The sequence below is a fragment of the Podarcis gaigeae genome (genome assembly GCF_964106915.1).
Source record: "Podarcis gaigeae genome assembly, chromosome: 16".
Classification (NCBI taxonomy): Eukaryota; Metazoa; Chordata; class Lepidosauria; order Squamata; family Lacertidae; genus Podarcis; species Podarcis gaigeae.
This window is the reverse complement of record NC_139693.1, coordinates 1,317,001-1,344,069: the sequence shown is the minus strand read 5'-3', so window position 1 is coordinate 1,344,069 and position 27,069 is coordinate 1,317,001. Positions and strand designations below refer to the sequence as shown.

Here is a 27,069-nt window from a genome sequence, read left to right as displayed (position 1 = left end):
TGGGGGATAGGAATTCGTTCATTATTATTTTTCTTCAAAATATAGTCTGGCCCCCCACAAGGTCTGAGGGACAGTGGACCAGCCCCCTGCTGAAAAAGTTTGCTGACCTCTGTATTAGAGCTTTTTGGATGCTCTTTGATCCTGCCTCGTGGTTTATTCTTCAGTCCTGATTTTCTCTCCAGTTTTGGCTTCATTCCTCAACTTTTATTCCAAAGTAGAAGTTTTGGGTTCATATTTCATGCCCTTTCAAACCCTGCTCACTTGAAAAAACATGCATTGTTTCTAGCCTTCCTGTCAATTGATAGACTTTTCTACTTACAGGTCCAGGTGCTTGTGGTGGCTTAGGAATCCTTCTAATTCGTGAATACTCTGTATGGTATGCAATTTTATGCTTTAGAATAACCATCAGGCTCTGACACGCTACGTGCATTAAAGGTTCATAGTTCAGTCATAGAGCATCTGCCTTGCAAATCGAAGGTCACAGGTTAAATCCAGCATCTCCTACCTACTCCTGTTTTGCTTTCTTTTATTTAGTTCACCTACGCATCCGCTCCAGAGATGAATAACAGAACTGAAAACAATTTCTACCACTGGGTGTTCCCAAATGAGGCTCATCAATATGTTGGAATGATTCAGTTACTGTTGCATTTCAGGTGGACATGGGTTGGGATGATTTACCACAATGTGGACAGTTCCAAGGTATTTGTACAGAATATGCTCCCCATCCTTACTCAGAATGGCATTTGCTTCGAGTTCATCAAAATCCTACCAGATATAGGTTTTTCTAATCAACTCTCTGAAATGATGAAGAAGGCATTTGGGGTTATAAATGTTGCCATGGAAAGTACAGTCAATACAGTGATCTTTCATGGTGGTTTTCAGGCAATGATGAATTTAAGAATTCTGTTCCAACTCTTGCAATTTGAAGATGTTCCAGTGAAGTCAAAGATCTGGATCTTAACAGCAGATGTGGATTTCACATCTTCTCCAGTTCAAAGAGACTGGGACATTCATTTCATCCATGGCTCTGTATCCCTTGCAATCTCCTCAAAGGAGGTGGCAGGATTCCGTGAATTCCTGCAAATGAGGAACCCAACACTAGAAAAAGAGGATGGTTTTCTGAGGGACTTCTGGCAACAGGTGTTTGCTTGCTCACTCCCTAGTTCTAGGGAAGCAGAGAGGGATGAAAATACTTGCACTGGAGAAGAGAAACTGGAGACTCTTCCTGGGTCTGTTTTTGAAATGAGCATGACTGCCCACAGCTACAGCATCTACAATGCCATCTATGCTGTGGCACATGCACTACATGCCATGCACTCATCCATTGCAAATGGCAGAACAGCAGTGAAGGGAGACAGATGGAAGGACCTGGCTCAGAAGACATGGCAGGTAATGCTACTCACTGGGAGACAAAAACCTGAGATTTCAGCTTGCGTGGCATATTCCTCTGCAGTTGAAACTTGGACATGAAACCCGTTTCATCAAGGAAATCTCTAATGTAAACAATTATCATCTAATGATGTAATTTGTCGTCTCTTCCCTTTCTTTTTAGCTTCCCCACTTTCTAAGAAGTGCCACATTTAACAACAGCGCTGGGGGGAAAGTTGCATTTGACCAAAATGGGGAATTAGTATGTGGATTTGATATTATCAACTGGATCACATTCCCAAACCAATCCTTTCTTAGAGCAAAAGTTGGGATCATAGACCCTCAGGCACCCTCAGATAAACTGTTCTCCATTTCTGAGGATTTAATCACATGGCCCAGAACATTTAATCAGGTAGGACCTATGTGCCTTTAAAGACATACAGTATTCATTGGGGAATCCTATGGCAAGATCCTCTGGGATGAGCTTCTTAGGGTGCAGTGTCTCTCTAGCTCAGCCATTCCTGTTCAGCCAAACTCAATCTGCATCAAGCAATGAACATTGGCTCAGCTGAGGATAATCAAGTTGCTGATTGCAGCTCAGCCATGGCTAAACTGGCTGAGCTAAACCTGCCGGATTGAGGCAAGGGGTGTGTGTGGTGGTCGTGGGAGCACAAGAGAGTGGGGACTTTGGCTGTATCCTAACCTCCTTCAGCTTCATCAGGTCACCTGGGGACCTAGCATAAAACACTAAGTCAAAGGTTTGTCCTGCCTCTGCCAGGTTTAGGCAAAGCAGCATCAGCAACCCCAATGATGAATGGCGTCTGGATATGATGTAATTTTTCATTAGCTTAATTTAATTTAAGCTTCTAGTCTGGCCTAAATGAAGTGGTGGAACCTACAGTAGCTTGCATGTGACTTGTTTGCCTAGCATTTAGAGGGCACTGAAAGAGGGGGAAAATCCCTATCTTTATCCCCAGAGTTTCATGTATTGTATTTTTTGCTCTATAAGAAGCACCAGACCACAAGACGCACCTAGTTTTTGGAGGAGGAAAACAAGAAAAAAAATATTCTGAATCTCAGAAGCCAGAACAGCAAGAGGGATCGCTGCGCAGTGAAAGCAGCAATCCCTCTTGCTGTTCCGGCTTCTGGAATAGCTGCGCAGCCTGCATTCGCTCCATAAGACGCACACACATTTCCCCTTACTTTTTAGGAGGGAAAAATGAGTCTTATAGAGCAAATAATACGGCATTCTGTATACACTAAGCATTCTCTTCTTTCATTTGTTTACAGACACCTCTTTCACTGTGTAATGACAACTGCCCTCCAGGTTATCACAAGACAAAAAAGGAAGGGAAACCATTTTGCTGTTATGATTGCTGTCCCTGTCCAGAGGGGGGAATTGCAGACCAGAAGGGTAAGAAATGTTGTGTGCATCATTTATAGGTCAAGGTACATGGACATTCAGAAGTTACCATAAAGTTCCAAGTTCTTCATAGTCGTGGTGGTGGCTGATAGATCTCACATATTATTAAAAGGGATATGTGTGCAATTATGGATGGTGTGAGTGGATACTACCGTATTTACTCAATTCCAATGTGACCTTTTTGGGCCAAATTACATTGCCAAAATTAACGTACACATTTAGGTTCAATGGCACATTTACATTTGCTAGCAAATCCCTTTTTTGTTTTTGTTTTGTTTTTTTGTTTCAAGGTTCTGAAAAATGAGGTTTGCATTATATTTGATGGTGCATTAGACTTGAGTAAGTACGCTATTTCTCATCCCAAAGGCCAAATTCCCTCTTGAGAAACTTTATGGGGGTGAGTTTGAAGCAACTGGATGCATTAAAACTGTTCCTTTTCCTGACCCATTTGATATTATTCAAAACTTTACTTGCAGAACTTTCTTCATAACAGAATTAAAACATCAAACGATACATCCAAACAGTTTCATAAGACATATGCCAGTCCAAGGCATAGGCTCAGCATCTTACAAAATATGAAATAATCCAAGCAGACCTAAAGTCTCCCTCCTTATAGCATCCATTTTGCCCTGAGCTGTTTTTCTGGAGACCTTCATTTACATCATTGTTCCACAGAGCCTGGGAGCAAAGAACTAAAGGCAGTGCTCTTGAATTTGTGATTCAATACCTTAAATATTTGATCTTAGGTTAAACACTTCCGTGTTAGATAGCAGAAACAAGTTAATTATCAACTCAGAGCTCAGAGTCCTAGTCTTGGCTTCAATATAGTACTATGTTAAAGCCTTCATTAATACACATAGCCATTCCCATTTCAGTGTCAATTAAACCGATTATATGTAACATGCCAGCGGTGGCCATGGCCAGGCAAAAAAGTGAATGGAACAAATAGTGTAAATTTTGTATTTATTATAATTCCTGTTATATTTATTTATATCCTGCCATTCCCCCAATCCAGGAACCAAGGTGTCTTAAACAGATGAAACAGAACAAGCTAAAAACAGAGAAAAGACAATCATTAAAATGTAATTAAGTGCTAGTAGATATAACGCCTAGGACAGTTCACATGAGGGAATAGGGTCTTTCAGATAGCCTGGACATCAACCATTTGGGGTTTCGTAGGTCATAACCAGCACTTTGAATTGTGCCTGGAAACAGACCGGGAGTCAGTGGAGCTTTTCTAAGAAAAGAGTTTGTAGAGTTTGTTCCAGTAATCCTAACAGGATGTAATTAAGGCATGTGTCACTGTCACCAAATGAAGCTATATGTTCAGGAATTTCACCTTCATTTCTTCCAGACATGGATGGATGCATTCAGTGCCCAGAGGGCCATTATCCAAATATTAACAGGGATTTCTGCCTCCCCAAAGCTATAACATTCTTGTCTTATGAAGATCCTTTGGGAAAAGGTTTGGCCATTGCTGCTCTCTCCCTTTCATTCATTACTGTTCTGGTGCTGGGAACCTTTAGGAAGAACCATAAGACACCCATCGTCAAAGCCAATAACCGGAGCCTTTCCTATGCTCTCCTCGTCTCCCTCCTGCTCTCTTTCCTTTCTGCTTTTTTATTCATTGGTCAACCCAATCCGGTGACCTGCCTCCTTCAACAAACTGCTTTTGGCATCATCTTCTCAGTCACTGTTTCTTGCATGTTGGCCAAAACCATCACTGTGATTCTAGCTTTTAAGGCCACCAAGCCAGGATCCAAAATGAGGAAATGGGTGGGGAAAAGGGTGGCTGCCTCCATTGTTACTTCATGCTCCCTTCTTCAAGCCACTCTTTGCATTGTCTGGCTGGGAACCTCTCCCCCATTCCCAGAGTATGATATGCATTCAGTGGTTAGTGAAACCATTGTACAATGCAATGCAGGATCTGATGTAATGTTTTATTGTGTGTTGGGCTTCATGGGCTTCTTAGCTACAGTCAGTTTTACTGTGGCTTTCCTAGCCAGAAATTTACCAGGCAGTTTCCAGGAAACTAAGTCAATTACCTTCAGCATGTTATTGTTTTGCAGTGTATGGTTATCCTTTTTCCCCACCTACCTGAGCACCAAAGGAAAATACATGGTGGCTGTGGAGATCTTCTCCATCTTGGCTTCAGGCGCAGGATTACTGGGTTGCATCTTTTTCCTCAAATGCTACATTATTGTGCTGAGGCCTGATCTAAACAAAAAGGAGCAGATAATAAAGAGAACGGTTTGACCAAAGTTTGTGTCTTCTGTTATGGTGTGTGCTTGAATGCACTTCATGTGATTCTCCTGAGAGCTTCTTCTTCCACAGGGATGGTACTTACTTACAGTTAGGGATTCTGAGGCATATCTCATCAGGTAGCACATTTTTGGGGGCACCCAGTCACACTTACCCCCTCTGCAGGGAATGTGATCAAGAAGATGGTGCTGTAAAAATTGCATGTGCCCTCGATGAAGCTGGTGTTCCGGACCGATTTTAGTCTGTGTTCCAGCTTGGCTATAGTCTTGGTCACCCTTGTGCATTAGATTTATTGCGAGGACAGGTGAATTGAGAACCTGTAATACTTTCTTGCTTTTCTCCCCACATCTTTGATTTTCTTACCCCATTGCTGAAATAATTGCACTGGTTGCCAAGTAGCTTCCAAGCTAAATTTAGGGTGCTGGCATTGGTGTGCAAAGCCCTATACGGCTTGGCAATCAGAATACTAAAAGATTGTCGCACAACTTATATTCCCAGTGCAACCCAATTGGTCACACTCCCCTAAATCTGTTCCATCAGTATTTGGGGAAAGTTTACTATAGGGATAGCTAACTAACACTTGATCTGGGGTCTTGAACATATTTTTCTGATTCTCTTCTAACACCAGCCCCTATGATCCTTCTCAATTTAGGGGTTGCCTCATGGAACCCCCCCCCCCCCGAAACACAGTGCTAGGATGGGGGTAGAAATTCTTGTGTTTTCCAATATGTCAGTGAGAGTGTGTACAATGATGTCAGCTGCATCCACCACTGTCATCTGGTCCAAGTTATACATTCTTGATAGTATCTTACTTTTAGGTTCAAACAGTTCTGTTTCCAATTTTGATTTTTCCACCTGGAAGCCCATTTTTTTATCCAAATTATAGGCCTCTCTTATTTGATGATAATGAAACCAGTCTCGCACTTTATCTTTTAGTTTCTCAAAACTCTGCAATTTCAATTTGTCTCCTTCTTGTTCTAATATCTCCCAATATTTCGTCCACAACTCTCTAATTCTTTGGAGCATAGCTACACATTCCTCCAGTTGCTGGACTTTGTGTTCTAAGAGGGCAATCACCATGCAATTGCTGCAGGTAAAGCTGCCTGCAACCATTGGCAAGATGGCAAACATTGCACAGGAACCGCAGGCGACTGCAGCTGTTCCCTCACCCTCCATCTTGAGAACGTGTCGTTGGGGGTGACTACAGCGGTCCTCCATCATAAAAAGCGTGAAGACAGGACAAATAACTCCCCCCCAAAAAACCTAGGTCTCCCCCAACAAACGTTTGAGACTAGCTCCCCTAAATCTAAAAGATGGATCAAACTGCGCGCGCCTCTAGGTGGCGCCGCTGCCCTGCAAGCTCTGATAAGCTCCTCCCACAGCTAATCACCTACCTCAACAGAAACCCTGCCCCCTCTGACCTTTGCACAGGGAGAGCAGCTAATCAGCCACAAGAAACACATACACAAGAAAACCCTTTTTGCTCCTTCCTTGCAAATCACTTGCATGACTGAACTTCTCCTTCAACACAGAAAATCTTAACATCACATTGCTTGCAATCTATTTGAACTGATTGTGTTAAGGGTCTGCTGCACATTATGAAGCCTATACACAAGTTTCCTTACACAGCTTCCTCAACAAGAGTTGTTTTGGGGGTGTTCCCAAAAAGTTTCTACGCAGATGATGGATACCTGGCTTTGGGGGATGAAAACACCACAGTATCCACTGTCCCTCATTCCAAGGAAATTGAACCCTGCCTAGGAAGCTGGAACCCCTGGAATCTCGCACTGCTCAGAGATTGGGGTGGAATGCAGCAGAGAGGAGGTGTGTGTGTGTCTTGATGCAATTGAATGGTTGTGTGGTAGTCACAGCCAACAGACGTTTGCCTGTGGTTCAGGTGCTCCATTAGGGTTAAAAAAAAGAAGGTTAATCCATCTGTGACTAGTTTCAATAAAGGGAGATGCAAACTTGGATGCCTCAACAGAACTTCAACAAGTGCATAAAAGAGCTGTCTGACTCATATCACATGATCAAATGGAAGAGTTTTCTTTCTTTTTTTCTAATTTTCTAATTTTCAACATTCAGAAGATCTGCCTAGTGCACATGTATAAAAACTAAACTCATTGATGATGTGTATAGATTCAGAAATGCTCTGTGTAACCTTAGTTTATGTACATAACACCTGAAAATAAAAAGACATCAATATCACATGAAAAGGAAAAGAAGTCTCTTAAGAGAGAGAAAAAACAGGGAAACTAAAAAGTTTAAAGTTCCTAAATTTACATAAAACCTTCATAAACTGATATGTGGATGATATTGTATGGCAGCAAAACTAAATGAAATCCTCTGAAATGCGAAACTGGTGGTGCAAAATCCCCTAAGTTAGTACATACCTTATATTTTGGTTATGTCCAAATATTAAGATTTATTGGCAACTAAACTTGCTAGAAATAATACAGCATAAATAATACAGCAGGCTACAATCTTCCTAGGAATTCATTGATACAATATTTCCCTACTCTAATCATAGCTGACTTAGTGGAAAACTTGGCCCACTCACTAACAGCAGCTCACATGGCATTTTCTGATCTGAAAATGATAATTATAAACATTGGAATGCAATGAGATTGTGTTGGGCTTGGTATGCTGATTATTTGTTTCTTCTAATCAGCTGCCCCCTGGTGTTCAGCTGAGGCCTCAGTAAAATAATGTAGCATTTGGGGAAAAAGATGCACCCCAGCAATCCAAAGCTGGAGGCCAAGATGCAGAAGACCTCCACAACCACCATGAATTTTCCTTTTGTGCTCATGTATGTTGGTACAAAGGACAACCAAACACTGCAAAAGACCAACATGCTAAAGGTGATAAACTTGGCTTCATTAAAGCTGTCAGGCAACCTCCTAGCTAGAAAAGCCACAACAAAGCTGACAACGGCCAGGAAGCCCATGTAGGCTAGGATACCATAAAACATGAGGTCTGACCCCTCATTGCAGAACAGTACAATTTCTTTGAGCATTGTGTGTGTGTCCAGATCTGGGAATGGGGGAGAGGTTGCCAACCACACTGTACATATGGTGGCTTGAATAAGAGAGCAGGAGAGAACAAGAGAATTGGACAACGGTTTCCCCACCCATCTTCTCATTTTGGAGCCCGGCTTGGTGGCCATGAAAGCCAGAACCACAATGGTGGTTTTAGCCAATATGCAAGAAACTGCCACTGAGAAGATCGTGCCAAAGGCAGTTTGCCGAAGGAGACATGTGAGCTCTACAGGCTGGCCAATGAAGAGCAAAACACAAAGGAAACAGAGCAGGAGGGAGATGAGGAGAGTGTAGGTGAGGTTCTGGTTGTTGGCTTTGACAATGGGAGTGTCGTTGTTCTTCACAAAGATTCCAAGCACCAAAGCAGTGAGGAAAGAAAAAGAGAGAGCCAAGGTAGCCAAACATATCCCCAGAGCTTCTCCATAAGACAAGAAGGTTTTTTGTTTTGGAAGGCATCCATCCTGGTCCTTGTTTGGATGCTGGTCTGCAGGGCATTCGAAACATTCATCCATGTCTGAAAAGGAAAAGATAGATATTTGTACATGGAAATCCCATCTCTTGTGCTTGGCAGATATCATGCACTGGTATTGAAAGGCCTTGAATTATGACTCCTAGGCCAGTTCGATAGGACAAGTCCTTATGTTCAGAAGAAGTCATTTTCAGCTATGATCCCCAAGCAATGTGCATCTTAAGGTCAATGGGAAGAAGTTTCCTTTAGGTACAGCGCTGATGATCAGTCTCCAGCGCCTACCATCTAGCTGTCTGATTTCCAGCAGTGGACAGTGGTACCCTAGCAACTCTAGTCCTTGCCATTGTAACCTCAAAACTGGCTGATTGCAATTCTTTCTGTGTGGCAGTTCTTTGACCTGGTTTGGAAGCCCCAGCTGGTGTAAAATGTAGTGGTTAAACCTTAAATGGGACACCATTAAAATATTTGTACTGGTTGGCAATGTACTACCAAGCTAGGTTCAAGGACCTCTTAATATTTTACAAAGCCCTCAACCCCTCTGGTCTAAGCTTTATCCACTCATTTGGTAGCCAATTGGTCACAGTAGGTCTCCAAATCTTCCAGAGGTCCCCCCCCCATGGGAGTCAGTAACCTCCAGAGCCACATAAGCATTTTTAACTCCCACACAGCCACATAGTAGGATGATTATGTTCGCTAATAAGCTTTTCATTGGCTTCAGAGCAAGACTTGCACTAATTGTGTCCCAGTCTTCTTCCAGCTTGTTTCATAGTCTGCAGCTCCTCAGAATACCAAGGGGGTCATCAGGCACCACACCTGTAACCCAGGGACAGTTTTCCATGGTAATAAATCAGACCACATCTGATACTACAGCCTACACATCAGGGAAACTGAATTCTGATCATCCCTTGAATTGTTCGCAGTAAATTCCTTACCCTTTTGGTCTGAGATCTTCCCTTCTGGACACGGGAGGCAATCATAGCAGCAAGAAACCTTCCCTTCTTTCTTGGTTCTCCGATAACCTAAATGGCATTTCTCGTTACACAGGGAAACCGGTAGTGTCTGTGCATAAACAAAATGAGACAATAGTATTAGAGATAGAATATGAAATCTATAGTTAAGCATTAGGACAGTGATAAAGAAAAATGCTATTATTCCTTTTCAGAGAGCACTTTCTAGGCATCTGCAGCCAGAGCTAGTTGTACTACCAGGAACTCAATTTATCCAGTAGAATAACTTTATCTTAATCCCCTTGTTAAATATGCCAATGCTCTCAAAGCTGAGTCTATGGCTTTATCACTTTAGAAAGCATTCAAGAATTGTTTGACATAATTTCATTCATTCCCCCCCCCCCAATGGTAAGGCAGTTTAGAACACAGTCAGCTGCTGCTTGTCAATTCCCAGCCATGATTCCCAGCCCTTGATTCAACCTTCTTCCTTTTTACATGTTAACCATTTAACTTTGTTTTCAGTGATGGCTGTTGCAACTGGGGTTATTGAATTATTTTCAGAACATTGGAAGTCCTCAAATTATACATAATTTTTCTCAATATTACTATTGTTTAGAATATTAGTAAAATAGTACAGAGTCAATCATTATTTGGCTTCATGGACCTTCATATATGCATTTCAACATATGACTTCATGCTCCCGGATGTTTTCAGCTCTATGTTAATATCCGTGTGCTCCCCATCACAGTTGCAATCACTGCTTTGGTAGGTAATTTCTGTTTGTGAAATGACCTCAAATAAGTGCAATCACAATGGATCTCCCAGTCAAGTCTACATTGGCCCCATTAGGCAGGATTTTTACCATTGAGAAAATGACTAATATCCTTTGAAATTGGCCTTACCTGGTTGAACCTACTGGGCCACACAACAGCATCATCATGGATTGTAAGCCCCTCATCTTCTGGAGCCCGAGGGTCCATCATTCCAACTTTGACTCTAAGAAAGGACTCGTTTGGAAATGTGACCCAGTTGAAAATATCAAATCCGGCTAGTAATGCTCCATTTTGGTCAAAGGATATCTCTTCACCGGCACTATTGTTGAATGAGATACTTCTCAGAAAGCGGTGGAGCTAAATTGGGAATGAGGAGAAATCATGGAGGTAAACAAAATTATTCCATCTGACATAAGTGTGATTATCTTCCACCTTTGAGAGCTTTGGTCCATTTTATGTTTGAAAGCTAATCCTCTCCCTGAATCAGTTGTCTACTGACCAAGAGTACACCAGTCTCACCAGAGTGCTAAAAGGGGTGTTGGAATTGCATGTGGAAATGCATGCAAACTGCACAATTCAAATCATTATAGAACTGAGCACAAGCGAGGCCACTTTAAACAAAGGCGTGGAATGCACAACTATTTCCCATACATTGTGTTTTTCTAAATCTTACTGGATGGTAGCGTTTCCTCTCAATATGAGCCCTAAGGAAGAATATCACCCCTATACCTAAGTCCGAAACCTTTTTAAATAAAATAAAATAAAAATCTGCATTAGTTGGATCACATTACCTGCCATGGTTGTGGTTTCAGATGGTCCCATGCTATTCCATTGGTGATTGTTCTATGGTTGAATTTGAAGCATGACATGGTATGCAAAGCATGTGCCACAGTATATAGAGCGTTGTGGATGCTGTAGCTTTGGGCAGTCATGCTCATTTCAAAAACAGACCCCGGAAGGCTTGCAATATTCTCCTCCCCAGTGCAGAATTTGTCATCTTTCTTCTCTGAAGCAGAATCATTAAAACCACAATTAAATGCCGCTTCCCAGAAAACCCTGAGAAAGCCATCTTCTTTTTCCAAGGTAGGCTTTCTCATCTGAATAAATTTCTGGAATCCTGGAAGATCCTTAGAGTGAACTCCAAAGGATAGAGCCCCATGGAGGAATGTGATGTCCCAACCTCTTTGAAAGGGAAATGATGTGAAATCCATCTGGGCTATCATAATCCAGACTTTTTCCTTGCCTTGCATTGATATATTATCTGTTTCTGCGAGGTTGGGCATCATTCTCATTACCATAATGGTATCAATTTCACCATGAACAAGAACAACACTGGTAGTGCTTCTCATGACAATTCTGACTATTTTAGAACCACCATCTACCATTTTATGGAGCTCATCAGAATAGGTTGCTTGGGGGAATCTTTCTACAAAATCAAAGCAGATACCCCTCTGGGAAAACATGGGAAGAACATTTTGTACAAATCTCTCTCCAGTGTCATCACTCAGAGAAAGCACCCCAATCCACATCCAGCTGAAATGCAGTAGAAGACGAAGTATCCCATTGTACTGCTGAAGCCCATCTGGGAACACCCAGTGGAAGAAAAGTGTTTGCACATAGCTATTCATAATGGGAGAAGAGCCATACATGAGCTGAAAGTAAAGGAAGCAAAGGCTCAGCTGAAGGAAAGGAAAAGGAAAAGTGATACCCAATTGTCCTATCAGGCACCAGTTCAAGTGGAAACCAGTCAGATGGGTGGCAGGCAGATAAATAATAAATTGTTATGATAGAATAAGGTTACCAGACAGTCCCTGGATTTACAAATCAGTCCCTATACAAAATCAGTTGAAGTTGAAAAGTGTCCCTGGATTCATTGAAAAAAATCTGGTAACCTTATATAGAATGTAGAGATGCAGTACAATTTTGTTTGATCTGCTTTCTGAAGTGCACTGATTGAATTGCAGCTGCCAGTCAAAAGATGCACTACTTAGAATTTTGCAATGCACATGGAAATATTTCCCTTGTGCAAAAGATACCTTCAAAAACCACACTTTAGGAAGGAGTGCACTGAAAAGCCTTGGAAAGTGTGCAATTTAGAATGAAATGTTTTATTCTTTTCAAGAAGTACACACAAAAGGCATAGATTCCAAATGTAGGCATTGTGTGTGGGGGCTTCTTTAAATGAGCACTAAATGAGTCATAACGAACTAGAAACATTGAAAGGGGACGGATATTTTAAATGGGTGGAATTAGGTTGCTCAGTTAATGCACCATTTCAGAGATCTGTTAAGGATGCTCGACGGGGACCAACCAAGCTGAGACAAATGAAGGAGAAGGCATAGAGGTTGGGATATGGCTATTATATTTCAAATATTTTTGAAATCATAGTCAGATTGGATAGCAGGTTGTGGAATTTAGTGGAGGGACTGATTTTTACAAAATTATTTTTGAAATATTTAGGAATTTGATAGCACTGGTTATATTAATTTTCAATATTCTGTCCAATTAGAAATTCTTCCTCCTATGTTGTCTACATAGGTGAGCATGAAGAATAAATTGTCATTTCAGGAATTATAGCACTAGGTTAAAAAATATCACCTACTGCAGATACACATGCACACAAACACACAAACGTATATATCCCCTATTGCGTACATACACACACACGGGCTGAAATGCTTTGGCCAACACCAAAAAGATACTATTCTATTGCGGTTATGATTATTTTGTTCTTACTTGGGCCATCTTGTACATGGACAGGATTGTAGCCATGTGAATATATAAATCAGAGTTTGGCCCACCAATGGCTGCTATTGAAGTGCTTCCAGCATCACATTTATAGTTAGGGATGAGTGTTCCTTGCCCAGAGAGAAGTTCCATGGAGGCCTGATTGGTCCACCTTGCACTGAAATGGCGGTTATAGATGTGGAAGCCAAGAGTGACATTGGGCAAGAGTTGGGGGGTTTCATTGATCTCCTTTACTGCAAGTGCCAAGGCCAGGATATGTTGGTAGAGTTGTGTCAATGGCCTGGAATGAGAGCTGCGTATGGCATAACAGTGCATCTTTGCAAAGAATATATTGTATCCCCCACAGCCCAGGGATCCGTCTGGATATATTGACACACAAACCTGGACATTTGGCTTCCCTGAACAGTACTTTTGGTGCTGCTAACTAACCCAATCTATGCATAGATGAATGCACAACACTCCCTTCAGCCCCAACTGGTTTGGGTAAAAGTCAGAAAGGGAAGTGTGCTTTAATTTTGTACATATAAAACAACAACAACACATGACTGAATTATCCAATGAATGACTCTGGATACGAATATATAGCATGCATGAGAGAGACTTCATAAAATCAAATTATATTACCCACACGCACATGCACACAATTTTATTTTCCTAACTGCAGTCACCAAAATGACAGCCATTTGAAACAGAGAAGGAAAATCTTCTACTGAGATGCTGCAGTGATATTTGAAAGTTTTATAGCTATTTCACACAACAGAATATGACTTAGGGCCCAATTTTAAGCAGGAATGTGTTTCTTTGTTCACAGAATGTAAGCAGTTGTTTCCGCCAACTCTGCTACTATTATTATTATTAATGTTGCTGCCAATATCTGGCTATCCAATCATACAGGCATTGACCAAAGTTCTTTAGAAAAATCATTTCCAAGTCTGAGCGATTAATGATTCTTGACATATCTGATAAAAACCAAAGCTGAACTCTAGAAACCCAGAGACTTCCATTTAAAATAACCAGAATGCCTTAACAGAGTAAATGTAATTTCTGCTATGTATATTGCCATGTGATAAAGTTGTAATGGCTAATTTCTAGGTCTGGAACATCTTTATAGGCAAAAATTCCAAAGCAAAGGTTGACACAGCTTGAAGAAAGCATTTTGAGATATCATATCTTCTCTAACCCCTAACCAAGTACTAAAAAGAAGAAGATTAGTGGAAATCACCATCAGAGTTCATTATCACCATGCAGTAAATGCATAAATATACTCATAACACATAGAATCTTAGAATCTTAGAGCTGGAATGGACCCAAGAGTCATCTAGTCCTCCCGCCCCCACAATGCAATTCCTTACAAAGTATGATCGAAAAGTTCAGGAGAGGGAGGGTTCTTGAAGGTCAATATACTCGAAGCTATATAGATTTGCGACATAATGCCAGCAATGATGACGTCTCCAGACTGATAATATTGGTGAAGAATTGGAAGTGGGTCCCTGATAGGACATTGAGGAACAGGCGGTTTGCACACATAGAAGTCAGCAATACTTATATTAATACTGGATTTAGCACCATCTTGAATGTATGGTTTTATGAAACGATTAACCTCTTTGCACATTATCAGCAGAGCAATCCTGGTTAGGAAATTCTCACTGGAACATCCATGCAAATTTGGTCTGCTCAGTGCAAAGAAATCAGTGATCAGTCTAAGAGTGCCTTGAGTCTAGCAGCCTTGAATGGCACAGGGGCTATTCATTGCATCTTCTAGCCTAGGTTCCTTGTTTGTATGGGGCTGCTGTATGATTCCCCCCGGGATGGAGAGAAGAAGCCGAAGTGACTATGATTAACTTGATAATCAGAGGAGAGATAATTACCACTTTTGAGTTGTAGGTTTTCTATCAGATCGCAACAGAAAACCATGTTTCCCTTATCGTAGTCAAAGCATCACCTAGAGGTGCAAAATTTTGAACAAGGCATATCTATCCCTATGGAGGCAAAAGGCATGGGCAATAGCATTAATGCAAAAGCATACTAAAGACATGAAAGCTCTGATGGGTGAACAGGACACATTTGATGCTATAGATTTGTTGTAACTCTTCATGTGTCACTGGAACGGCAAAAAATGCCAGATCTTTGCAGTGTAAGGAGTAATTGATCAGACTGAGAGAACATCAAGGGTCAGCCCAAGCTTGAATATAACAGGGGATATTAACAGCTTCATTGAGTCTTTGTTCATCGTTGGCATGTGGCTCCTTGAATTTTCCTGGGATTTGGAGAAGAATCAGTTATTTCTATGAACCTGATGATAATAGTAGGATAAATAATTTCCCTCAGTAACATTGCACTCAAAAATATGTTTGACACACCACTGACATTGCCCCCACACCCAAAAGAAGACTTGGAGATATAAGTGGAGTAAAATATTTATTTGTTAAAATATAAAAAGTCAGAGGAACGGTGAATAAAACTCAAAACAATTTACTCATCAAAGTATGGGTGAAATCTTTACTAAATCTACTAGGGACACATCCCTCCATCTTTCTGGGCTTGTCACACAACCTCAAGCTGTGGCTCACTAACTAAGGATGGGGAAGAAATGATTCCCTCCTTGGGACGTAAGACTCGGTTATGAATTGGCACTATTAGGAGGCGCCATTGAGCAGTGCACATGCAAGACCCCCATAGTTGATTTTGTGGGGAGTGATAACACACGCCAAAGGCGCTAGGGACCCCAGATACACACTATTACATGCACACATCTCAGCTAGGGAACCAAACTGATTCAGACAGGAATGACACAGGAGTACAACTTTGAACCTTTATCAAGCCCCCTGAGACTGTTTCCACTGAAATTGTTCTGCAAGGTTGCAGGCGTTTAGATCATTGAGGTTGAATCCTGACAAGACAGAAGTACTGTTTTGCAGTGACAGGGGGTGGGCTGGTGTGGAGGACTCCCTGGTCCTGAATGGGGTAACTGTGCCCCTGAAGGACCAGGTGCGCAGCCTGGGAGTCATTTTGGACTCACAGCTGTCCATGGAGGCGCAGATCAATTCTGCATCCAGGGCAGCTGTCTACCAGCTCCATCTGGTATGCAGGGTGAGACCTTACCTGCCTGCAGACTGTCTCGCCTGTGGTGAATGCTCTAGTTACCTCCTGCTTGGACAACTGCAATGCACTCTACACGGGGCTACCTTTGAAGGTGACCTGGAAACTGCAACTAATCCAGAATGCGGCAGCTAGACTGGTGACTGTGAGTGGCTGCCGAGACCATATAACACCGATCTTCAAAGACCTACATTTGCTCCCAATACGTTTCTGAGCACAATTCAAAATGTTGGTGCTGTCCTTTAGAGCCCTAAATGGCCTCGGCCCAGTAGACCTGAAGGGGCATCTCCACCCCCATCGTTCAGCCCCCACACAGCGAGAAGTGAGGTTGCAGGGAACCAGGCAGAGGGCCTTCTCGGTAGTAGCGCCTGCTCTGTGGAATGCCCTCCCATCAGATGTCAAGGGAATAAACAACTATCCGAGTATCAGAAGACATCTGAAGGCAGCCCTGTTTAGTGTAGTTTTTAATGTTTGAAGTTTTATTTTATTTTTAATGTTCTGTTGAAAGCCACCCAGAGTAGCTGGGGAAACCCAGACAGGTGAGAAGGGTATAAATAATAAATTGTTGTTGTGTTGTTGTTGTTGTTGTTGTTGTTGTTGTTATATTTAACTCAATCAGAGGTCAGAATTGAGGTTTCCTGTGATGCCCTTCATTCTTAACCCAAGTTTGGATGAACATCTGTCAGGGATCCTTTTGCTGTGATTACTACAATAGACCTTGTCCAACTCTTCAATTGTATGAGTCTATATTCATTAAAGTTCCCCAATGTTCAACATTATCCCCATTCCACTGATAGAAAGGATCCAGAAGGGAGTGTCTCAATTCTAACGTCACACTATTGAGTAACACGTGATTTAATCTCAAAGATTTATTTAAACGTGCCATATAGAATTGAACAGACAGACTTGTTAATTATTTTAATTCTTTCTTATGTTTAGCTGCTCTTTGCTATTCAGATCAGGTCTCAGTAAAATGACATAGCATTTTGGGGAAAAGATGCAGCTCAGTAACCCAAAACTGGAGGACAAAATGGAGAAGATCTCCACGGCCACCATGTACTTCCCCTTGGTACTCAGATACGTGGGAACAAAGGACAGCCATACCGTGCAAAAGATCAACATGCTGAAGGTGATGAACTTGGCTTCATTGAAACTGTCGGGCAATTTTCTAGCTAAGAAGGCCACCGTGAAGCTGACAACGGCCAGAAGACACAGGAAGCCCAACACACAGTAAAGCATGACAGTCGACCCTTCATTGCATTCTAGCACAATTTCTTTTGGCATTGAGTGTTTGTCAAAGTCTGGGAATGGGGGAGTGGTTGCCAGCCACACACTACAGATTGTGGCTTGAACCAGGGAGCAGGATACGACTATGGAGATGGCTAATTGTTTCCCCACCCATTTCCTTATCCTGGACCCTGGCTTGGTGGCCATGAAAGCCAGAACCACAATGGTGGTTTTGGCCAATAAGCAAGAAACTGCCACGGAGAAGATTATGCTAAAAAGTATTTGTCGAAGGAGGCAGGTCACACCCTCCGGTTGTCCAATGAACAGCAGGGCAGAAAGGAAGCAGAGCAGGAGGGCGAGGAGGAGAGTGTAGGTGAGGCCCCTGTTGTTGGCTCTGACTATGGGTGTGTCCTTATTCTTCATAAAGATTCCAAGCACAAAAGCTGTGATGCAAGAAAAGGAGAGAGCAACAGTGTCCAAGCTGATCCCCAGAGGCTCTTTGTGAGAAAGGAAGCTGATGGTTTTTGGAAGGCATGTATCCTGACCAATGTTTGGATATTGATCTCCTGGACATTGAAAGCAATCATCCATATCTGGAATCAGAATGCAAAGAACATAGCATGCATAAATGAGAATCTCAGCCCTTGCACCATGCATCTATTCATTTATTTCTTCCTTTGCAACAGTGTTGGTAGAAGAAAAATATCAAAGTTAATCTTGCAGTAGGAAAGGTATATATCCCTGTTCCCAGATACAGGGGTATGTTCAGGCCATGTGTTTTAAGGGGATGATGAAATATTTTTAAAAATGCATTTTCAGAAGGTTTGAAAGTGTTTTAGATATTCATACACCTCAGACTTCATACTTTCTATATCACATTTATGTGCATATGCAGTTTTAAAAATATTTATATGTTTATTAAAAGTTTTCAGAGGGAGAATACACTTGTACCTCAGAAATCAAACAGAATCCGTTTGACTTCTGGAACATTTGAAAACCAAAGTGTGGCTTCTGATTGGCTGCAGGAAGCTATTGAAGCCCCATGGAACTACTGAGAGTTGCAATTGAAATGATCTGGAAGGCACCAGGTTAGTGACATCTGGCATTGACATCAATAATAATATAAACAAAAAATCCCCCCTCCCACAGATCATTTAAAAGGGCATTGATGTCAATTAGCCCAAAGCCTGATTGAAGAATAGAACAACCACCACAGTCAAAGCAATGTGAATTCAATGTGTAAATTTAAAATTCCTGGAGTGAGCCGGTAGGTTGATGCAATGAAGAAGAGCTTCTTGTTGCGGGCTGGCACAGGCTTGTTTAAATCCCCTGGGTGCAGACCTGGTTGTTCCCTCAAGCCCACCCCTGGAGACCCCAGCCCTCTGCACCGGCCAACCACTGGCCAATTTGGCAGGCTGACGTGGAGCAGAAATTCAAGGCAGGAGCGTGAACCGAAGCTCACGCTCCGGCAAGGATAGGACCCTGACACATAGCCCATTGGCGAGGGGGGCTCTGGCTGTCCCGCAAATCCACCGCATCCCTAATAGGGGGTAAGCAGGCTTGTCCTCAAAGAAGTTAAGCACTTCTTGAAGCAGAAACAAAATATGCAGATTTTGAAACCTGAAGTTGCAAATCTCCTTGAACCATCATCCAAAGGGGTGATGATGTGCTATGTTGTCTTGTACAGAGAAAAAGGTGGATGTTAAATAATGTTGACTTTTATAAACTGATAAACTGATGTGGATAAGCAAGGTCATAGCGGTTCAATCTGATGAGCTACTGATTAGATCAATTATCTATATGAAATTTCTGACCTTTCTGGTTTGATATTTTCCTTTCTGGACATGGAAAGCAATCATAGCAGCAAAATGGCTCCCCTTCTTTCTTGGTCCTACTATAACCTGGATGGCAGTGGTCATTACACATGGAAAGGGGCTGTGACTGTGCATAAAATCAATAAAAATGTGCTTACTTGAGATCTTATATTTTGGAAACTTTATCTCAGTCTTCTCTATCAGTTTAAGAAATGGCTTGTGTAATAACATTAGTTCCAGAGGGCATCTCTGGCCCATTGAGAGATGTGACAGGAAAGGTCAGGGAATGGATTTGACCCAATGAATTAAAAGCCACCTTCACCCTCTGAAATATCCCCAAATTGGAATGAGATTTATACCAGCATAGGAACATTGAATGGATAGAGGATTGCAAAAAGTGCTCTTTGGCCACACCAGTGAGAGTCCAGGATGGCTTTAGATGGGTGGTTGAACAGTCTGCAGATTTTCTCTACTACCAGCAACCTTCGACTAGAACAATGAAAAGGCCAAAGGACTTTGCATAGTAATGAAGTTCCAGCATTCTGCAAGGTGAATGTTTTGGTTTGAAAGCATGATTTCACCGGAGACCTCAAAATTCAAGAACATTGAACTACAACCATTTGAGTATCTAGATAACTCGCTTCTTGAATATTGAGGAAAATTATAAATGCACCCTGAAATATGCAAGGACTGCACCTGGTTAAATTGTTTGGGCCAGATGATGAGATCCTCATGAATGGTGAAGACGTTGTCCAGGGAGGTCACTGCATCTTTCTTATCTTGGAGAGTCGGAGGGTCTATCTTTCCAACTTTAACTCTGAAGAAGGTCTGGTTTGGGAATGTGACCCAGTTTATAATGTCAAATCCAGCAGCTAGTTCCCCATTTTGATCAAAGGACACCATTTCCCCCACACTGTTGTTAAATGAAATTCTCCTGAGAATGCGGTGGAGCTAAATTATGAGGAAGAGAAATCGTAAGTGTGTAAAGGTGCAAAAGATGGAACTATGAAATATGGTGATAAAATATTTTACTTGGAGTATTCAGATTGTATTCTCTTAAAAGTCTTTATACAGGCCAATGGCATCAACAGTAACAATAAATCACCTAGAATTCTGGATGAGCTCCATTTTTACCCAACAATGCATCTGGGGTGATACTATATGATAATCAATTATTCTTCTAAATAAGTAATTTCTGGGGAAATTGTGACTACCAGGCTGCTCATGGAAGTAGAGACAACTCTTGTAGAGATGGTCGAATTACATTTTAAAGCAAAGGGGTGAGAAGCTGAAAGAACGCTCCTCTTTTGTTCTGGTAACTACTTCCCAAAAAACACACATAAATTCAATGTGTGTTTTAAAATAGTTCCATTACAAAGTTTTATCATCACTAGTTATAGTCAAACCACTGTTCAGCTTTTTATAACTTGCAATGGGCAGGGGTTGTTGTTTTATTAGAAGAAAGTCATTTCTTCAACCACCATTTAGATGCCAATATTCTATCCTTAATAATGATGCAAGTTTTTGAACCATCTAAGGGTTGCTGTTGCACCAAATATGTGGTGGTGGTGTCTTCCATCTGATCAGGTCATCACCTGCCACTGTTGTGGCTCCAGAAGCTTCCACCTTCCACCGCGTGACATTCCTGTGTATTTGAATTGTGATAAACAGCTGGCATGCAAACTATGTGCTATTGCGTAGACAGCATTGTAGACGCTGTAACTATGAGCAGTCATGCCCATTTCAAACACAGAAACAGGAAGCATCTCCAGCCTCTCATTCCCAGAACACCTTTTCCAGTCCATCTTGTGTGCCGCAGAACTGGGAAAGGAACAGTCAAACGATTCTTCCCAGAACTCCCTGATGAAGCCATCTTCTTCTACTGAAGCAGGGTTTCTGTTCTGAAGAAATGTGTGGAAAAGCAGCACTTCCTTTGAATGAACTGAAAGGGACAAAGCACCATGGAGAAAATGGATGTCCCAATCTCTTTGGAAGGGGAAGGATGTGAAATCCATCTGGGCTGTCATAACCCAAATTTTAGCCATTGCCTTCCATGGCATATTCTCCATTTCTGCAACCTGAGGCATTGCTCTAAAAACCATCATGGTCTGAATTTCTCCATGCACAAGCACAACATGGGCAGTACTTGATATAGCAACACTGACTGTCTTAAAGCCCTCTCCTACCATGTCTCCAAAGCCACTGGAAGAAGTTAGTTTGGGGAATTTTTCTATGAAGTCAAAGCAGATGCCACCCTGGGAAAGCAGAGGAAGTATGTTCTCTATGAAGCTCTCTGTGTTGTCGTCATCCTGGGAAACAACTCCAATCCACGTCCATGAGAAATGCAGAAGTAAGTGGAGAATTCCCTTGTACTGAAAGGCGCCATTTGGGAACATCCGGTGGAAGTAGACAGCCTGAGTTTCACTATTCATGACTGGAGAAGAGCCATATATCAGCTAGTTTTGAAAAGGTAAGAGAAGAGAAACAGTTGCCGCTTTGTGAGTATAGAGACATGACAAATTGTGCTTTTCCCCTCAAATTGTTTCATCCTGGAATACCAAAACAAATCTAGTACTAAATATCTATAAAGAAAGATTGATATGGATGTAATGAATCAGGTATATAATCTTAGAAAATATATTTGACCTGTGGTCCTGCTCACCCCATTCCTCACCCAGCACCACTCTGGTAACTACATGGCCATATAAGGTAGGGAAAACTTTCACATTCAAAATATCTAATGGGTAAAACATCTTTGGTATTGAAATCATGCTATATTTAAATAGCCTGGGAAAATTTAGCTAATGGTCCATCAAAGAAGAACAAGGAGTAGGAAACTACCTTAGGTCACTGAGCCATGAGGCCTTTTCCTTTTTTCCCCCTATTGGTACAAAAATGAATAAGATGATAGATAGATGATAGATGATATAGATAGATAGATAGATAGATAGATAGATAGATAGATAGATAGATGATAGATAGATAGATAGATAGATAGATAGATAGATAGATAGATGATAGATAGAGATAGATAGATAGATAGATAGATAGATAGATAGATAGATAGATAGAGATAGATAGATAGATAGATAGATAGATGATAGATAGATAGATAGATATAGATAGATAGATAGATAGATAGATAGATAGATAGATAGATATAGATAGATAGATAGATAGATAGATAGATAGATAGATAGATAGATATAGATAGATATAGATATATGATAGATAGATAGATAGATAGATAGATAGATAGATAGATAGATAGATAGATGATAGATAGATAGATAGATAGATATAGATGATAGATAGATAGATAGATAGATAGATGATAGATAGATAGATAGATAGATAGATAGATAGATAGATAGATAGATGATAGATAGATAGATAGATGATAGATTAGATAGATAGATAGATATAGATAGATAGATATAGATAGATAGATGATAGATAGATAGATAGATAGATAGATAGATAGATAGATGATAGATAGATAGATAGATAGATATAGATAGATAGATAGATAGATAGATAGATAGATAGATAGATAGAGATAGATAGATAGATAGATAGATAGATAGATAGATAGATAGATAGATAGATGATAGATAGATGATAGATAGATAGATAAATAGATAGATGATAGATAGATAGATAGATAGATAGATAGATAGATAGATAGATAGATAGATAGATGGATAGATGATAGATGATAGATGATAGATGATAGATAGATAGAGATAGATAATAGACCACAAGGTGTTTTTTATTTCAGTAATATTCTGAATGTGTCTATTTCATTCACAACTTTTCCAATTTTTAAAACACATCAAAATGGAGGTGAATGGCACTCAAATGACTTGTTCAACTTAGGGGTTCTCCACACACACGTCTTACTTGTGGCATCTTGTACATGCACAGGATAGTTGCCATGTGAAAACAGACATTAGAGTTTGGTCCCCCGATGACTGCTACTGGAGTATTCTCAACATCACACTTGTAGTTAGGCATGAACTTGGCCCGTCTGGAAAGAAGTTCTATGGAGGCTTCATAGGTCCAGCTGGCACTGAAATGACTGTTATAGATGTGGAATCCAAGGGTGACATTGGGCAAGATTTGGGGGTTGGCATTGATCTCCTTCACAGCAAATGCCAAGGCCAGGATGTGCTGGTAGTTCTGAGTCAGGACCCTTTATCAAGTGTCATATGGTGAGAGTCATGTGTTACATGGCTTCAGTTCATCACATTCACAACATTTCCGTTCAGTGTATAAATTAATTGGCCATATATTGCACATAAATAGTTTTTAAGGCCAAGGTCCAAAGTATTTTAAACAATGACCTCCAACTTCAAACAGCATCTCATTTACAAGCATACAGTCATTGTGTTGCAAACAGAAGCAGCAGCAGCAATAGAAATTTGCAGCACAACTATACAGGCCATTGGGAATGAAGAGGACATTATATGATACTCTGACCTGTCTTTCCATGGCTGCATTGGTGCCTACTCCTTAAGACATATCCAGGCATGCCACTTCATTCAACATGTGCAAGTTACACTCCCTGATGCTATTTTCTTGGCCTCCTGAAACTCAGCTTCAAGCCTCTGAAACAGTTAGTCCTGGACAAATATTTTCATTGGAAAAGACGCCTCAAAGCACCACTCTTCCTAAACTCTTGGAAATCAACTATTCTTACATTAGATTTACTGCCTGTAATGTTGATGAACAAACCCTGAAAGTCATTTTGCCGTACCTCTCTCAGAAAGCAGGGAATAAAACACTAAACTAATGCAAAAATATTTCATTGAAACTCAAGACATTACATTTAGTATCCCTCTGTATATCAGTTCCAAGAAATGTCCCACATATTTAGCATCAAAATGGAGAGATAGTGATCATCTCTATGAAGCACAATTGAAAGCAGTATGCTGTCCAGACTACTATGGAATGAGAAAATGATTAAGCTGTAGTTTTCTCATCCTCACATGACAAATAGAGATTGAGATTTCAGATATCCACAAAAATAATCCCCCAAACTAACTGGCTGACCCTAAAGACAATCAATAAAGCAACAGTTTCCTCCCAAATCCCATACAAAAGGACAGCATGTCTGGGGAAAGTATCATTAAAACAATATGATATGGCTTTAAAGCAACATACATGTGGTCATCAGAAAGTTCCTGAGCCGGATGTTGTTCAAAGGATATGGTGCTTGAAGATATGTAGATCTGAGAAATAATGCCAGCCATGATGAGGTCTCCCGACTGATAATATTTGTGAATAATAGGGACAGGTTCTTTGATAGAACATTGAGGAAGAGGAGCAAGCATGCATATCCCCTGGGACAGCTGCAGGAACACCACCACCCCAAATAATAACATCTTGCAGAGAGTTTAATGGTAGACATCAAGTCATCTGCTCTGTGATTCTTATTCAGCGGAATTTGAATGATCACTCACCCAGCTGATTCAACGGTAAAAAATACAGAATAAAGAATAGGTGGCCATTCAAAGCTATGTCTATAGGCCCAGCTCTGAGTGACTCTTAGATATTAATAACATCCCTTAGTCTTTGATTGTTATTTTGCATGGGACCAGTAGACCACCCCAAGGATCGGGGGAAGAAGTACAAATAATGGTCATTAATTTGATAATTGCAGGTCTGTTAAGAACTTACTCTGATTCATTGTTTCTCTGAAATATTGCAAAAGAAAACATGTTTTTCACATCGCAGCTAAAGTCTTCTCTGGACAATCCTCAGTGGAAGGAAGTTTTAACTTGTTATAGCTACAAATGTGTTCACAACTGAGGTCTTAAAATGAAAAACAGCACAGGCATGTAACTGGTTTGAACTATATATCACTGAAGTGGAATTAACTTTTGCAGAAGTTCCAAATGGACCCTTATTTTGAAAACTTAAATGTTTTCGAATTCAAATGAAAAACCACATTTGTTCCTTCTTTGTGGTGTCACTGCATCTGGGGGGAGACAGTCAATAGACCTTCTCGTGCCACCATGCCCACTGATTAGATGTCTGGCACATGGGCTCTGTCTGGATCATAGAATCATAGAATCATAGAATCATAGAGTTGGAAGAGACCACAAGGGCCATCGAGTCCAACCCTCTGCCAAGCAGGAAACACCATCAGAGCACTCCTGACATATGGTTGTCAAGCCTCTGCTTAAAGACCTCCAAAGAAGGAGACTCCACCACACTCCTTGGCAGCAAATTCCACTGTCAAACAGCTCTTACTGTCAGGAAGTTCTTCCTAATGTTTAGGTGGAATCTTCTTTCTTGTAGTTTGGAACCATTGCTCCGTGTCCGCTTCTCTGGAGCAGCAGAAAACAACCTTTCTCCCTCCTCTATGTGACATCCTTTTATATATTTGAACATGGCTATCATATCACCCCTTAACCTCCTCTTCTCCAGGCTAAACATGCCCAGCTCCCTTAGCCGTTCCTCATAAGGCATCGTTTCCAGGCCTTTGACCATTTTGGTTGCCCTCCTCTGGACACGTTCCAGTTTGTCAGTGTCCTTCTTGAACTGTGGTGCCCAGAACTGGACACAGTACTCCAGGTGAGGTCTGACCAGAGCAGAATACAGTGGCACTATTACTTCCCTTGATCTAGATGCTATACTCCTATTGATGCAGCCCAGAATTGCATTGGCTTTTTAGCTGCCGCGTCACAGTGTTGGCTCATGTCAAGTTTGTGGTCAACCAAGACTCCTAGATCCTTTTCACATGTACTGCTCTCAAGCCAGGTGTCACCCATCTTGTATTTGTGCCTCTCATTTTTTTTGCCCAAGTGCAATACTTTACATTTCTCCCTATTAAAATTCATCTTGTTTGTTTTGGCCCAGTTCTCTAATCTGTCAAGGTCATTTTGAAGTGTGATCCTGTCCTCTGGGGTGTTAGCCACCCCTTCCAGTTTGGTGTCATCTGCAAATTTGATCAGGATGCCCTTGAGTCCATCATCCAAGTCGTTGATAAAGATGTTGAATAAGACCGGGCCCAAGATGAAGTGGGCAAGGCCTGGAAACAGACTAGAGTGGAGACTCTACCTCTATGACCCACTCTGCAGATGAGTTTTATTTTTTAAATGAATTACCCACCCTTCACCACGAGGTTATGCCAAGCTGCAACAAATAGAAAATAACATTTTAAAATAGATACAAAGGAGTAAAATTTCAACATCTCCAGGTTCTCCTGCTGATCCAGCCTTTCACGGATAACACATGCTTTGAATATGAACACAGAAATGCTTCCCTTAAAAAAAACCTGGAGATGTCTGGACTGTGTTTCCTAGTAGTCATGTTTGGTGCTCCTTGTTGTGGTCTTCACTGCAAAAGAGAGAGAACCCTGAAGATGCTGCGAGTCATTAGGAGAAATCGAGAAGTCCAAACTGATTTCATGGAAAGCTGTTGTGATCCAGACTTTTGCCCCTATTTCCTTCTCATACACACTGCGTATTGAGCAGGATACAATGATTTCCATGACATTGGTTACATAGCAAAGAAACATCCTGACTTCTCTCCAGAGGAGGAAAGGTTCACTTGGGCTGATCGGGTTATTAAAATGATTCAAATTACTTTCTTTCAATGTTTTGGATAAGGCAATGCAAATCCCTCTGTTGTGGCTCAGGCCTTAAGCAACTCAGGCCTGCGACACATGTCTCAAACTTCACTTGTACACTGTGTCACTTATACACTGACATCAGCAGAAGTCATGTAAATATTTTTCCAAACTACAAAACTTAAACAAACTGGCAAACACTCAGCTTTTCTCCACACAAGCTATTATAGCAACAATTATGGATTATTTTTCTTGAAGTGAAATAAGTAGACAGTTGCTTCTGTTGATTAAAAAAATAAGGTTTTGATCCAGACAGTTTTAG

The 27,069-nt window shown here is 41.1% G+C and overlaps 2 protein-coding genes across 2 annotated transcripts; both read right to left on the bottom strand.

Moving 5' to 3' along the window:
- Window positions 1–7,703: 7,703 nt before the first annotated feature.
- LOC310834418 (vomeronasal type-2 receptor 26-like) lies at window positions 7,704–11,665 on the bottom strand (the record flags this gene model as incomplete). Its single annotated transcript, XM_083717909.1, has 4 exons — window positions 7,704–8,605; window positions 9,493–9,619; window positions 10,410–10,637; window positions 11,072–11,665. 4 exons carry the CDS (start codon window positions 11,663–11,665, stop codon window positions 7,704–7,706), a joined length of 1,851 nt encoding a protein of 616 aa, XP_083574035.1.
- A 5,380-nt stretch (window positions 11,666–17,045) lies between these two features.
- LOC310834450 (vomeronasal type-2 receptor 26-like) lies at window positions 17,046–24,423 on the bottom strand (the record flags this gene model as incomplete). The annotated part of the gene is made up of 6 exons (XM_083717937.1): window positions 17,046–17,947; window positions 19,169–19,295; window positions 19,865–20,119; window positions 20,764–21,624; window positions 23,072–23,363; window positions 24,335–24,423. The coding sequence occupies 6 exons, from the start codon at window positions 24,421–24,423 to the stop codon at window positions 17,046–17,048; spliced, it is 2,526 nt and encodes an 841-aa protein (XP_083574063.1).
- Between the last annotated feature and the right edge of the window lie 2,646 nt (window positions 24,424–27,069).